This window comes from Amblyraja radiata, chromosome 45, assembly GCF_010909765.2.
Source record: "Amblyraja radiata isolate CabotCenter1 chromosome 45, sAmbRad1.1.pri, whole genome shotgun sequence".
In the NCBI taxonomy this organism is placed as follows: Eukaryota; Metazoa; Chordata; class Chondrichthyes; order Rajiformes; family Rajidae; genus Amblyraja; species Amblyraja radiata.
The window spans coordinates 15,497,890-15,512,111 of record NC_046000.1 but is presented as its reverse complement, the minus strand read 5'-3'; the positions used below and the strand labels follow the sequence as shown (position 1 = coordinate 15,512,111).

The 14,222-nt window shown below is 50.6% G+C and overlaps 1 protein-coding gene across 1 annotated transcript in view; it reads right to left on the bottom strand.

Annotated features, from left to right (window-relative positions):
- Nucleotides 1-14,222, bottom strand: part of LOC116968467 (neurexin-2-like) — a 240,277-nt gene that overhangs the window by 55,818 nt on the left and 170,237 nt on the right. The window contains exon 6 of the mRNA XM_033015231.1: nucleotides 4,226-4,249. Coding sequence (XP_032871122.1) covers nucleotides 4,226-4,249 — 24 coding nt within the window. The remainder of the gene's footprint in view (nucleotides 1-4,225; nucleotides 4,250-14,222) is intronic.

Here is a 14,222-nt window from a genome sequence, read left to right as displayed (position 1 = left end):
CTGTAGCCACAGTGGGAGAGTCTAGGACCAGAGCTCGTAGGCTCAAAATTAAAGGATGTTCCTTTAGGAAGGAGATGAGGAGGAATTTCTTTAGTCAGAGGGTGGTGAATCTGTGGAATTCATTGCCACAGATGGCGGTGGAGGTCATGTCAGTGGATATATTTAAGGCAGAGATAGATAAATTCTTGCTTAGTGCGGGTGTCAGGGGTTATGGGGAGAAGGCAGGAGAATGGGGTTAGGAGGGAGAGATAGATCAGCTATGATTGAATGGCGGAGTATTCTTGATGGGCCGAATGGCCTGATTCTGCTCCTATCACGTATGATCTAATGACTCAGTGAGGGGAAGTGGGACTGGGAACGGACTCTGGCCTCGTTCATGTTCTGCCAGGGACTGAGGATTGGAGACGGTGTGTGTGGCATCTCTCCACAGCTTTGTCTACATTAATTCCATACATTTTACTCCCTGCAGATGTTGTAAAGAGCTTTGTAATTGATGACTGCTTTTAGCATGTCGCCACTGTTTCCCAGGCAACGCAAGTCTTGCATTTATATCCAGTTCCTTTTTTAGTTTAGTTTAGAGATACAGCGCGGAAACAGCGAGTCTGCACCGACCAGCGATCCCCGCACATGAACACCACCCTAAACACACTAGGGACAAGTCTTTGGAATGTGGGAGGAAATCGAAGATCTCAGGGAAAACCCACAGGTCACGGGGAGAACGCGCAAACTCCGTACAGACAGCACCCGTAGTCAGGATCGAACCCAGGTCTCTGGAGCTGTGAGGCAGCAACTCTACCTGCTGCGCCACTGTGCTGCCATTGCATGCTGAAAGGATGTCACGGGTTATGGGGAGAAGGCAGGAGAATGGGGTTAGGAGAGAGAGATAGATCAGCCATGATTGAATGGCGGAGTAGACTTGAGGGGCCGAATGGCCTAATTCTGCTCCTATCTCTTATGATCTTATGGAAACAGGGAGATGATTGGCAAGGGTTTGGCTGGACAAATTCCCAGGGTTTTTTGAGGCTGTAACTGGTGGAGAGACCGGGGATGACAGGATCGGTGGGTTGGATGAGTGTGGGTTGGAGTGAGTTGCAGAGACAATGCTGGAGAGGCCACAGAAGGATTCATACAGAGCAATATCAAAGTTAAATCCAGTCTGTAGCATGTGACAAACACAGGTGTCTCTGTCAAAGACTGTCGGCAAGTCACCAACTCATCACAAGCTGATGTAAACAAAGCCAGCTCTGGGAGAGGGCCAGTGATGGGTCTGTCACAATCGCCTGTCAACACAGCCTCTGTCACCAATCCAGGCTCTGAGCAAGGGAAAGACCACCTGACATTCTCTAGTGGCAAAGCCCAGCCCCTTACCCACCAACTCCACACCCTGATCCCCCCAGCTCCTTACCCCAACTCCCGCCACCCTGTCCTCCCCCCCCCTTACCTGAACCCCCACCCCGTCTTAATACCCCAACTCCCTCCCCGTCCCCCCCTTACCCATCCCCCCCCAAACCCCACTTAAACCCCAACTCCCCTCCCCGTCCCCCCCTTAACCCCCCATCCCCTCACCCCCTTAACCGCAACTCCCCACCCTGTTCCCCCAGCTTCCTTACCCCGACTCCCCACCCCGACCCCACCCCTACCCAAACCACCCTCTCCCCTTTCCGGCACCCCAGCTCCCTTACCCCATCACCCCACCCCGCCCCCCCCACCCTTACCCCATCCCCTTACCCCACCCTGTCCCCATCCCCTCACCCCAACACTTCCTCCCCAACTCCCCTACCCCTCCCCCCACCCCGCCCCTTTACTCAAACTCCCCACCCTGTCCCCCACCCCCCTAACCCGAAAATCCCACCCCCTTACCCGAACTCCCCACCCCGCCCCCCCACCCCCCCTTACCCCAACTCCCCTCCCCGTCCCCCCCTTACCCCATCCCCCCACCCCCTTACTCCAACACCCCACCCTGCCCCCACCCCCTCACCCCACCCCTTCTCCCCAGCTCCCTTACCCCAACTACAGATGTTGCTTTAAACCAAAGATAGACACAAAAAGCTGGAATAACTCTGTGGGACAGGCAGCATCTCTGGAGAGTAGGAATGGGAGACGTTTCGGGTCAAGACCCTTCTTCAGACTGAAGCGAATCTCGCCCATTCCTTCTCTCTGGAGATGCTACCTGTCCCGCTGAGTTACTCCAGCTTTTTGTGTCTATCTTCGGTTTGTGGCTGTACTGTGATTCATATTTCCTGCTCCCACCCCCACCCCCACCTGGGGGATGATTCAGTATCGGTAATTAATATTGCTTTTAATATTAAGATGATCTGTCTCTTTAATAATTCACGTCAGTCGTGGGAAACAGGTCAACAAAGAGATTTAGCAATTTACCCGTTTCATCAGTCACACTCCCTCGACACTGTGACACACTGTGACACACTCTGACACAACCAACATCCTCTGTTGCTGCAGCTCTGGCTGCCGGAAACAAGGTGCTGATTTAACAGGGAAAGTTCTGCTACTGAAGATAGACACAAAATGCTGGATTAACTCAGCGGGGAAAGGAATAGGAGATGTTTCGGGTTGTGATCCTTCTTCAGACTACACCTGAAACGTCACCTGTTTTTCTCCTGTCTGACCTGCTGAGTTACTCCAGCATATGTGTCTATCTTCGGTGTATACCAGCATCTGCAGTTCCTTCCTACACAAAGTTCAGTAACCTGTTGAATTATCATCTGTGGACAGTAGGGGTCTCTCATGCCTCCAATTTACAAGTTCATAAGTTACTGGAGCAGAATTAGGCCATTCAGCCCATCAAGTCTACTCCACCATTCAATCATGGCTGATCTATCTCTCTCTCAACCCCATTCTCCTGCAGTCGCCCCATAACCCCTGACACCCGCACTAATCAACAATCTGTCAATCTACACCTTAAAAATATCCTTTGACAACCTCCACCGCCGTCCGTGGCAATGAATTCCACAGATTCACCACCCTCTGGCTGAAGAAATTCCTCCTCATCTCCTCTCTATAGGCACGTCCTTTTATTCAGAGGCTGTGACCTCTGGTCCTAGACTCTCCCTCTGGTGGAAACATCCTCTCCACATCCACTCCACATTCGGTAAGTTTCAATGAGGTCCCTCCTCATCCTTCTAAACTCCAGTTGTTAATGGGCAGCGAAGAGTTGGGCGGCAAGGACAATATGCGGAATAAGCAGCAGCGCCCACATCTCATCACGCCAACCAAGGAAGTTGGCACAAGAGCTGGTTGGGTGGAGATTGGCCGCCTTGTGTCTCTTCACACGTCCTTCTGCAGCTAGAAATCTCCCAGGCCTTGCGGCAACTCAGAATTGGACTGAGCCTGAAGGAACATCTTCAGCATTCAATGATGCCCGCTCCTTGGTCCCAGAGGTCCTTGGTCCCAGAGGTCCTTGGTCCCAGAGTCCAGGTGATCTCCAAGGTGGGTGAAGAGCAGATTGGGATGCATGGTTTGGGCTACACTAACTCCTTATCGGTGACGTGTGTAAGGGCAGGGAGAAGTCCCCCGACAAACACTGCCCCATCTTTAGCGCGAGAGGAGGAGGAGGAGGAGGAGAAAGGGCGCATTTGGTCAAATGTTCAAATGTACGGGCTCTCCCCTTCAAAAATGGAAACGTGACTCTTGGAAGAATGAGGAGCACAGCAGGGTTCAAGTTAACGAGAGAGAGAGAGAGAGAGACAGAGAGAGATAGTATGATGGCAGACAGGAGGAGACACAGGAGAGCAGCCAAGACTTTGCGTTACATCCCAGCATGCCATGCAGAATGAGCTGCAGTGGGTTCCAGGGGTTTGGGAGGTGGGGGGTCGGTGGAAGCAAGAGACCACCTCTGCCCCAAACCCCTCGTGACCTGGCTGTGCGCGCACAGATGGGCAAGCATGGCACCAACACATACCATTTTGTTTCTCTCCACGTGTGCAAGCATGTGTGTGGCGTGTGTGAGTGCGTGAGTGTGTGATTGCGTGCGTATGCCAGAGAGACCAACTCAAAAGGAAGATGAAACGATAAAATATGCAGCGAGACAAATGAAGAACGTTCTGGAAGGAAGCCAAAAGTTTTTTACCAACCATGTTGATTCTGAGTTTTTCTTTTTTTATAAATCGATGTCAATTATTCAAAGTAAAATGTGATAGAGGAAACACACAAACCTAAACGATAAGACAGTAAGAATGATATCTACCAGATAATGCAGTTTGTTTACCATTGCGTGTCCAATGCCTGAGTGCTTTGTGGCGAAAGGGAAGGCAGGGGAAGGAACAGAAACAGAATGACGAGACTGTGAACTCAATAAGGACTTCCACTCAAAAGAAATGATGGCAATTGAAAAGGTTAGTAGTATTATATCAGCTCAAAAACAGGGTTAACTGTTAGTACAGAGAGAATGACTACATTCCGTGAATGGCGACAGGTTAGTTCTCAAAGCGTGTTAGTAGATACACACAGAATTGGCAAATTAATTTTTACAAAAGGTTGGGAGAGCTTGAGGGGTCTTGGTGGGGTGGGGGGAGTCAGCGAGCTGAGAGCTACATCAAGGTTGGGCCGGTTGGCAGGGGCCGGAGATGATTTGACACCACACCACTTCCTTAATTGTCTGCTCCTTGGTTTACCCCAAATTACACTGCCGATGGCAGGGCGACTCTGATCATTGTTCCCTTGTCTTAACAGTTGCCCTCCCTGCAGTCTGCATCAAGATAGAACCCACTTCAGCATGTTGACCACAAGCAGTGTAACACATCGTTACAGCAAGAGCAACATCAATTCTGATTTCCCCCATATTACCCCATATTAGAGTCAGGAACCAGCTATAGATTCAATCATCTTCTCATGCACAATTCTCCCACCTTGCAGGAGGTAAACAACGTGAGGTGCCAACTGAGTCACGCAGTGCTGGGCAGGATCGTCAGAAACTGCCAACTATACCCGAGCGATCAGTGGCGATCCCATTCTCCGTGGGTCAGGAGTCAGGGCCCGGGAGGTGGGGGCCAGGGAGAAGGATCGACATGTGTAGGGAGAGGGGTTGGGTGACCTGCGAGGGTTTCCTCCGGGTGCTCCGGTTTCCTCCCATCCTCCAATGAGCGAAGGCCAGGACCCTCAGCTGGTGTAAAGGTGACCGTGGGCAGGGGACGGCTCAGGTGCTCTGAGCTGCTGTGTGATGGCCTTAGCCCTGCTCTGTGGACCCCTGATTCCCATCAAGTGGGACATCAGATCCTAGAGTTCAAAGGTCCTGACCTGTAACCAGCCCTGTCGGGGTTCATGCCTCAATGACACCCCGAGGAAAACCGGCCGTTACGGGCTCACATTCAGGCCAGGGACAAGTCTCCTGGACCCAGGAGGCAGCCACAGGGAGCCCAGGGCTGGGGGTGAGTTAGGCTGGGCGTCATTCCCACAGGGATAATGATCAGGAGTAACGCCAAACTGGGACCAATGGCTCAATCGTTCGTTATTGCCACGTATGCCCAGCGTTCTTTGGTCAGATGCGCGGGGCAGTGACCTGCAGGAGGAAGGTTATTAACGCAGTCAAGTGGGGCAGATGGCCCAGAGATACGCAGCAGCAGCAGCGGCAGCACCCAGACCTGCGGGGGGAAAGTCGTTAATGATTCATCTGTGCAGCAAGGCAAAGCAGAATCTGCGTTAGTTAACGGCGGTGGCAGCGACAACGTGACCTGTTGCAAGGGTTCTTGCTCCAGTAAGAGTTGTAAGGCCAGTGTATGGGGGCTTTCCTATTCCCAGTTGTGTGTCCCAGAGGTGAGGTCTAGTGGACAATGTAACGGTGAGTGGCCTGACAGCTGGCCCCAACCCACACCCACTGCTGATGGTCACTGGCCAGGGGCCCACTGGTTTAGTTTAGAAATAACAGGCCCTTCGACCCACCGATTCCACACCAACCAGCATTCACCCATTACACTGGTTTAGTTTAGAGATACAATGCGCAAACAGGCCCTTTGGCCCACCGAGTCCGCACCGACCAGCGACCCCCACACACTAACACTATCCCACACACACCAGGGACAATTTACATTTATGCCAAGCCAATTAATCTGCAAACCTGCACGTCTTTGGAGTGTGGGAGGAAACAGGAGCACCCGGAGAAAACCCACGTAGATCACGGGGAGAACGTGCAAACTCCGTACAGACAGCACCCGTAGTCGGGATGGAACCCGGGTCTCTGGTACTGTGAGGCAGCAGCTCTACCCGCTGTATCGCCCTCTCCTCCCCACCCAGCTCACCGAAGAGGACCTGAATCAGTGCCTATGTGTGTGGGCAGAATAACACGCACACACATACAGGCATGTATAGACACACATGTACACAGGCAGTCACACACCACACGCACACACATACAGGCATGTATAAACACATGTACACAAGCACAGTCACACTCCACACGCACGCACACACATACAGGCATGTATAGACACACATGTACACAGGCACGCTCACACACCACACGCACACACATACACAAGCACATGCGCACACACGCTGGCACACTGGCAAAATCTTTTAGGACCGAGATGAGAAAAACATTTTTCACACAGAGAGTGGTGAATCTCTGGAATTCTCTGCCACAGAAGGTAGTTGAGGCCAGTTCATTAGCTATATTTAAGAGGGAGTTAGATGTGGCCCTTGTGGCTAAAGCGATCAGGGGGTATGGAGAGAATGCAGGTACAGGATACTGAGTTGGATGATCAGCCATGATCATATTGAATGGCGGTGCAGGCTCGAAGGGCTGAATGGCCTACTCCTGCACCTATTTTCTATACTTCTATGTTTCCTCAAATTAGGGGACCAAAACTGCACACAATATTCCAGGTGTGGTCTCACCAGGGCCCTGTACAACTGCAGTAGGACCTCCTTGCTCCTAAACACAAATCCTCTCGCAATGAAGGCCAATTAATGTTTCCCTTTACCGTAACTTTCAGTCTGAAGAAGGGTCTGGACCCGAAACGTCGCCCATTCCTTCTCTCCAGAGATGCTGCCTGTCCTGCTGAGTTACTGCAGCGTTTGGTGTCTTCTGTAGGAGGCAGTGTGTCGGGAAGTTGGGGATAGGAGGGGATGGTCTGGAACACCCTTGTCCACAGCCAAGCTGACTAGCAGGAGAGCGTGACTAATGGGCCGGAGGTAGATCCCATGACTCGGCACCAAGCCCTGATTGCAATATTGATTTTAAATAGGATCTGAAAGTGATTGATGACCTTGCGGCCAGCAAAATTGGTTTTGTGCAGAAAATCATTGATCTTCGAGCCGGATAACCTCAGCACCTATTGGAGCACCAGCGGAAACCATCTGTCTTAATGACACAGCACCTCAACCATGCTGGCTGCCACTCACACCCCAACTACAGCCACAGACGTATAGAGCATCTGACAACTGCTGCCACCCGCCGCCCCCCTCGCTTCCGCCTGCACCTCAGGGTTGTTGGAGGGGACACGGGCAGGCTGCCCTGCGTGGGGAACCCGCGCCCACTCTTGCTCGGAGCCAGGGATTGAGAGACACCTTGCTGCCCGTCCCGTGGCACAGCAAAGCGAGGGGTGGCGTGGTGGCGCAGCGGGTCGAGCTGCTGTCTCTCAGCTCCACAGACCTGGGTGTGAGCCCCACCTCCGGCGCTGTGTCTGTGTGTGTGTGTGTGTGTGTGTGTGTGTGTGTGTCTGTCTGTGTGTGTGTGTGTGTCTGTGTGTGTGTCTGTGTGTGTGTGTGTGTATGTGTGTGTGTGTGTATGTGTGTGTGTGTGTCTGTGTGTGTGTGTGTGTGTGTGTGTCTGTGTGTGTGTGTGTGTGTGGGTGTGTGTGTGTGTGTGTGTGTATGTGTGTGTGTCTGTGTGTGTGTGTGTGTGTGTGTCTGTGTGTGTCTGTGTGTGTGTGTGTGTGTGTGTCTGTGTGTGTGTGTGTGTATGTGTGTCTGTGTGTGTGTGTCCGTGTGTGTGTGTGTGTGTTTAGGACTAGAGGTCATAGCCTCAGAATTAAAGGACGTTCTTTTGGGAAGGAGATGAGGAGGAATTCTTTTAAATGAATGTTCTTAGGTGGTGGTGGTGGTGAATCTGTGGAATTCACGGCTGTGGAGGCCAAGTCAGTGGGTATTTTTAAAGAGGAGATGGCTAGATTCTTGATTAGTATGGGTGTCAGAGGTTATGGGGAGAAGGCAGGAGAATGGGGTTGAGAGGGAGAGATAGATCAGCCATGATTGAATGGTGGAGTAGGCTCAATGGGCCGAATGGCCTAATTCTGCTCCTGTGACCTATGAAGTAGCGAGCCACAACATGGAGAGAGATTGTGGTGAATGGGGATTTGTGGACACAGGCAACACAGCAACCCTCATCTTACTAAAACAATCTCAAATGTAACGAAGCTCGATATTGGCAGCCTGCCTCCCATCTCACTAGAACATCTGAAGGTCCTTCAGCAATAGACCATGCAAAGCCACAAACTGACACATCAATTACTTCCCTCACTGCAGGCACTGAAGCCAATCGGCCTCACTGTCTGACAGTAACCTCTCCTCAAACACTTGAAGCCTCTGGCATACGGAGCATGCATTAGTAGACCGTGGGTATCCTCCCTCTTCACCTTCCCCGCACACACTCCCTGGGCAAGGGAGAGCTGAACTGCCTGCCCCTCTTCCGGGCCGACCTCAGTGCCCGCTTGTCCCTGGAGAGGGATCACGCGATATCCACAGGGACGTCCGTGAACGCTGGTCGCCCCGGGGGGGGCGAGTGTATTCTAGATAAATTGACAACATTTTAATGTGATATCTGCTGTACACACAAAATGCTGGAGTAACTCAGCGGGACAGGCAGCATCTCTGGAGAGAAGAACGGATGATGTTACGGGTCGAGACCCTTCTTCAGACTCTGATAAGTGATTGTAAACTGCCAATGGCAGTCTTGATTTTGTTCACTATGTTGCTTTTGTGTTCAATTGAATAAAAGCTCCTTGTTAAGGGAAAAAAAGGACACACACAGACTCACACGCACGCATCAGTACAAGAATGCACGCACAGACGTACACATGCACACACACACACTCACACTGGCACACACACACTCACTCCCATGCATCAGTACACACACAGACGTACACATGCACACACACTCACTCCCACGCCTCTGTACATGAACGCATACACAGACTCACACATTCACACACTCAAACTGGCATACACACTCCCATTCATCTGTAAACAGACGCACACATACACACACAGATTCACACACACACACATTCACACACGTACACACACACACAGATTCACACACATACATACACAAACACATTCATACACATACACACACACACGCACACACAGATTCACACGCACACACATTCACACACACACATACACACACACATACACATACAAACGCACACACACATTCCCACACACATATTCACACATACACACACACATTCACACACACACATTCACACACACACATTCACACATACACACACATTCACACACACATTCACACACACACATTCACACACACACACACACACACACACATTCACAGACACACATTCACACACACACATTCACACACATACACACACATTCACACACACACATTCACACACACATATTCACACAAACACACATTCACACACACACATTCACACACACACGCACACATTCAAACACATACACACACACATTCACACACACATTCACACACATACACACACACACATTCACACACATACACACACACATGCACACACACACATACACACACACATATACACACACACACACACTCACACACACACATTCACACACACACACACACACACACACATATTCACACACACATATTCACACACACACATTCACACACACATTCACACACACACATTCACACACACACACACACACATTCACACACATTCACACACACACATTCACACACACATACACACACACACATACATACACACACACACATACATACACACACACACACACACATACACACACACACACACACACATACACACACACACATACATACACACATACATTCACACACACACACACATATACACACACAGGGTTGCAGTGTGCGAGGCTGCAGGCCAACATTGACCCTTACGTTGACCGTGGGTCGGGTCAGGGCAGGGTGGCTGACAAGTCCCTTGTTGTGGTGTGGGGATGATGGACCCCAATAGCCGCAGTCTGTCCCATCCCCTGCAACAGATCACGCTGCCGAACAAGGTCATACGTCGATTGTCACACTCAGCACAGTTTAGCCGAACAAAGCATCGTCTCAACTAGTACATTCCCAGCTCAGGAATTAACCTGTCCAGCAAAGATCGTTCATGGTGGCCGTTCACACTCCAGGAAGTAAACCCACTCACCCAACCCTTCGGCGATCGTAGTTTATTGGATTAACGTGCAGGCAACATTACCAAATAGTGAACGGCCCGGATAGAGTGGATGTGGAGAGGATGTTTCCACTAGTGGGAGAGTCTAGGACCAGAGGGCACAGCCTCACAATTAAAGGACGTTCATTTAGAAAAGAGATGAGGAGGAATTTATTTAGTCAGAGGGTGGTGAATCTGTGGAATTCATTGCCACAGACGGCTGTGGAGGCCAAGTCAATGGGTATTTTTAAGGCCGACATTGATAGATTCTCGTGTAAGAAGGAACTGCAGATGCTGGTTTAAACCGAAGATAGACACAAAAAGCTGGAATAACTCAGCGGGACAGGCAGCATCTCTGGAGAGAAGGCATGGGTGACATTTCGGGTCGAGACCCTTCTTCAGACTCACTTGATTAGTACGGATGACAGAGGTTATGGGGAGAAGGCAAGAGACTGGGGTTGAGAGGAAGAGATAGATCATCCATGATTGAATGCTGGAGTAGACTTGATGGGCCGAATGGCCTAATTCTGCTCCTATTCCATATGTCCTTATGATCCACCTCATTGGAGACCCTGGCACTATCTTTAATCGGACTTTGCTGGCTTTACCTTGCACTAAACATTATTCCCTTTATCCTGTATCTGTACACTGTGGACGGCTCGATTGTAATCATGTATTGTCTTTCAGCTGACTGGATAGCACGCAACAAAAGCTGTTCACTGTACCTCGGTACACGGGACAATAAACTAACCAGAAGAGGGCGCGGGCAGCATAGCTCAGCTCTGATCATCTCGGATGGTGGGGCAGCACTGAGGGGCCGAGTGGGCTCCCCCTGTTCAACACTAGTTCAATCCTACACACTAAGGACAATTTACAGAAGCCAACTAACCTACAAGCTTGCACGTCATTGGAGTGAAGCTGAGTCAACAAGGTGCACACAGCAAGATCTCACAGACAGCAGCGTGAGAGAGAGCAGACACATCTTGTATTGGTGGACTTAGCTACTATACCCCCTACCCCCCCACCCCAGGGTGCTGCAGGGGGAACCCACCGACCATGCAGCACCCCCCAGAGCGGTACGTTGTCCTGCTGGGACCTCCGTAGTGAGTCAGCCAGGCAAACAGAGAGAGCGAGCTGGAGGATGTGCAGAGAAGATTCACCAGGATGTTGCCAGGACTGGAGGGTGTGAGCTACAGGGAGATGGTGAGCAGGCTTGGACTCTACTCCTTGGAGCGCAGGAGGATGAGGGGTGATCTTATAGAGGTGAATAAAATCATGAGAGGAACAGATCGGGTAGATGCACAGTCTCTTGCCCAGAGTAGGGGAATCGAGGACCAGAGGACACAGGTTTAAGGTGAAGGGGGGAAAGATTTAATCTGAATTTGAGGGGTAACGTTTTCACACAGAGGGTGGTGGGTGTATGGAACGAGCTGCTGGAGGAGGTAGTTGAGGCTGGGACTATCCAGCTGGGACTGTTTTAAGAAACAGTTGGACAGGTACATTGATAGGACAGGTTTGGAGGGATATGGGCCAAACGCAGGCAGGTGGGACTAGTGTAGCTGGGACATGTTGGCCGGCGTGGGCAAGTTGGGCTGAAGGGCCTGTTTCCGTGCTGTACCACTCGATAACTCTAGCAGAGGCAGCCCGCCCCAACACCAAGACCCCAGCAGCAAGAAATCTCTGGATCAACCTGCAATATTGTCGTGTCACTTACAAGCACCGTTGCTAGGCTACCAATTGCAGCAATATTTGCAGCTTTAAAGAGCTGTATTGACTTGGGCCAATTTGTTCCCGGTTCAATAACGCGCTTTAAGTACATGTAATTATTCCAGCCCACTTGGGCTGCCGAGAAGAGGGAGAGGGGACCCAGAGGTCACACTGCCACTCAGCTCCTTCCCTTCCCTCTCCCCCCGTCCTTCCCTCATCCGACTTCTCCGACCAGTCTCTGTCCTCCTGGTTAAATTCTATCTTTGAATGCCTTCTCCTAGCTAACAATTCAACATTTTCCTTTGTATCTGTCCACTTTGATGTCTCGTTTTCACACCTTAACCTTCCTTATCTCTGTTTCTCCCTCTCCCGACTCTCAGTCTGAAGGAGGGTCTCGACCGAATCGTCACCCATTCCTTCTCTCCAGAGATGCTGCCTGTCCCGCTGAGTTATTCTGTGTCTATCAATGGACAATAGACAATAGGTGCAGGAGTAGGCCATTTGGCCCTTCGAGCCAGCACCGCCATTCAATATGATCATGGCTGATCATCCCCAATCAGTACCCCGTTCCTGCCTTCTCCCCATATCCCCTGACTCCGCTATTTTTAAGAGCCCTATCTAGCTCTCTCTTGAAAGTATCCGGGGAACCTGCCTCCACCGCCCTCTGAGGCAGAGAATTCCACAGATTCACCACTCTCTGTGAGAAAAAATGTTTCCTCGTCTCCATTCTGAATGGCTTACCCCTTATTCTTAAACTTATTCTTAAACCTAAACTGTGGCCCCTGGTTCGGGACTCCCCCAACATCGGGAACATGTTTCCTGCCTCTAGTGTGTCCAAGCCATTAACAATCTTATATATCCTTTCCTACAACCATCAGTGTCCTGAACCGACCTACACGTCGGCAACGGAACACCACAGGCCACCTCCTGCACTACCATGGACCATAAGACATAGGAGCAGAATTAGGCCATTCAGCCCATCGAGTCTACTCTGCTGTTCAATCATTGCAGAGCAGGAATGGGGTACTGATTTAGGATGATCATATTGAATGGAAGTGCTGGCTTGAAGGGCTAAATGGCCTACTCCTGCACCTATTGTCTATGTTTCTATGTAATGACTGCATCTGACCATCAGATGTTCCAGATATCAACCACTCCAAAAAACACTTGGGGAGGAACTGTAGATGCAGCTTTACACCGCAGATAGACGCAAAATGCTGGAGTAACTCGGTGGGTCAGGGGATATGTGGAGAAGTCAGGAGCGGGGTACTGATTGGGGATGATCAGCCATGATCACATTGAATGGCAGTACTGGCTCGAAGGGCCGAATGGTCTACTCCTGCACCTATTGTCTATTGTCATCGCTGGAGAAAAGGAATAGGTTACGCTTCGGGTCGAGACCCTTCTTCAGACTCTAAAAACCTTCATCCTCAGATTAACCTGTGCCCTCATGTTCCTGACATCCCTACTCCAGGAAAAAAAAAATTTAGACTCTCTACCCTGTGTGTGTTTCTGATAATCTTCATGCCTTCCATCCAGGTCACCCCTCAGCCTCCTGCGCTCCAGGGATTGAAAGCCCAGCCTGCCCAATCTCTTGCTGTAACTGAACTCCTCCACACTCCTCCAATTCCACAGTCTGTGGAATTCTCTGCATCAGAGGGCGGTGGAGGCCAGTTCTCTGGATGCTTTCAAGAGATAGGGCTCTTAAAAATAGCGGAGTCACGGGATATGGGGAGAAGGCAGGAATGGGGATGAACAGCCATGATTACAGTGAATGGTTGTGCTGGCTCGAAGGGCTGTTGCACCTATTGTCTATTGTCTATTGTCACTCTCCCCACCACAATCACCCGGCACCCTGCACTGCCCGCCATGCTCCAACAGCGGGCCTGTCGTGTACCACAAGGCACTTAGACTGGGGGAACATGGGAAGGATCCATCTGCAAGCTGGGATTAGCCCTTCACCGCTTCCTGCAACGTTGTAATTAATACAGTAAGCCTCGCCACTGGAACAATTAATACCATGCATTTAATAATATAATAATTACCTTCAGCAAACCACTTAATTTCATAAACTTTTGCTGCAGATCTACTGACAATAGTAACTCATAATTACCGACCAGTGACTACAAT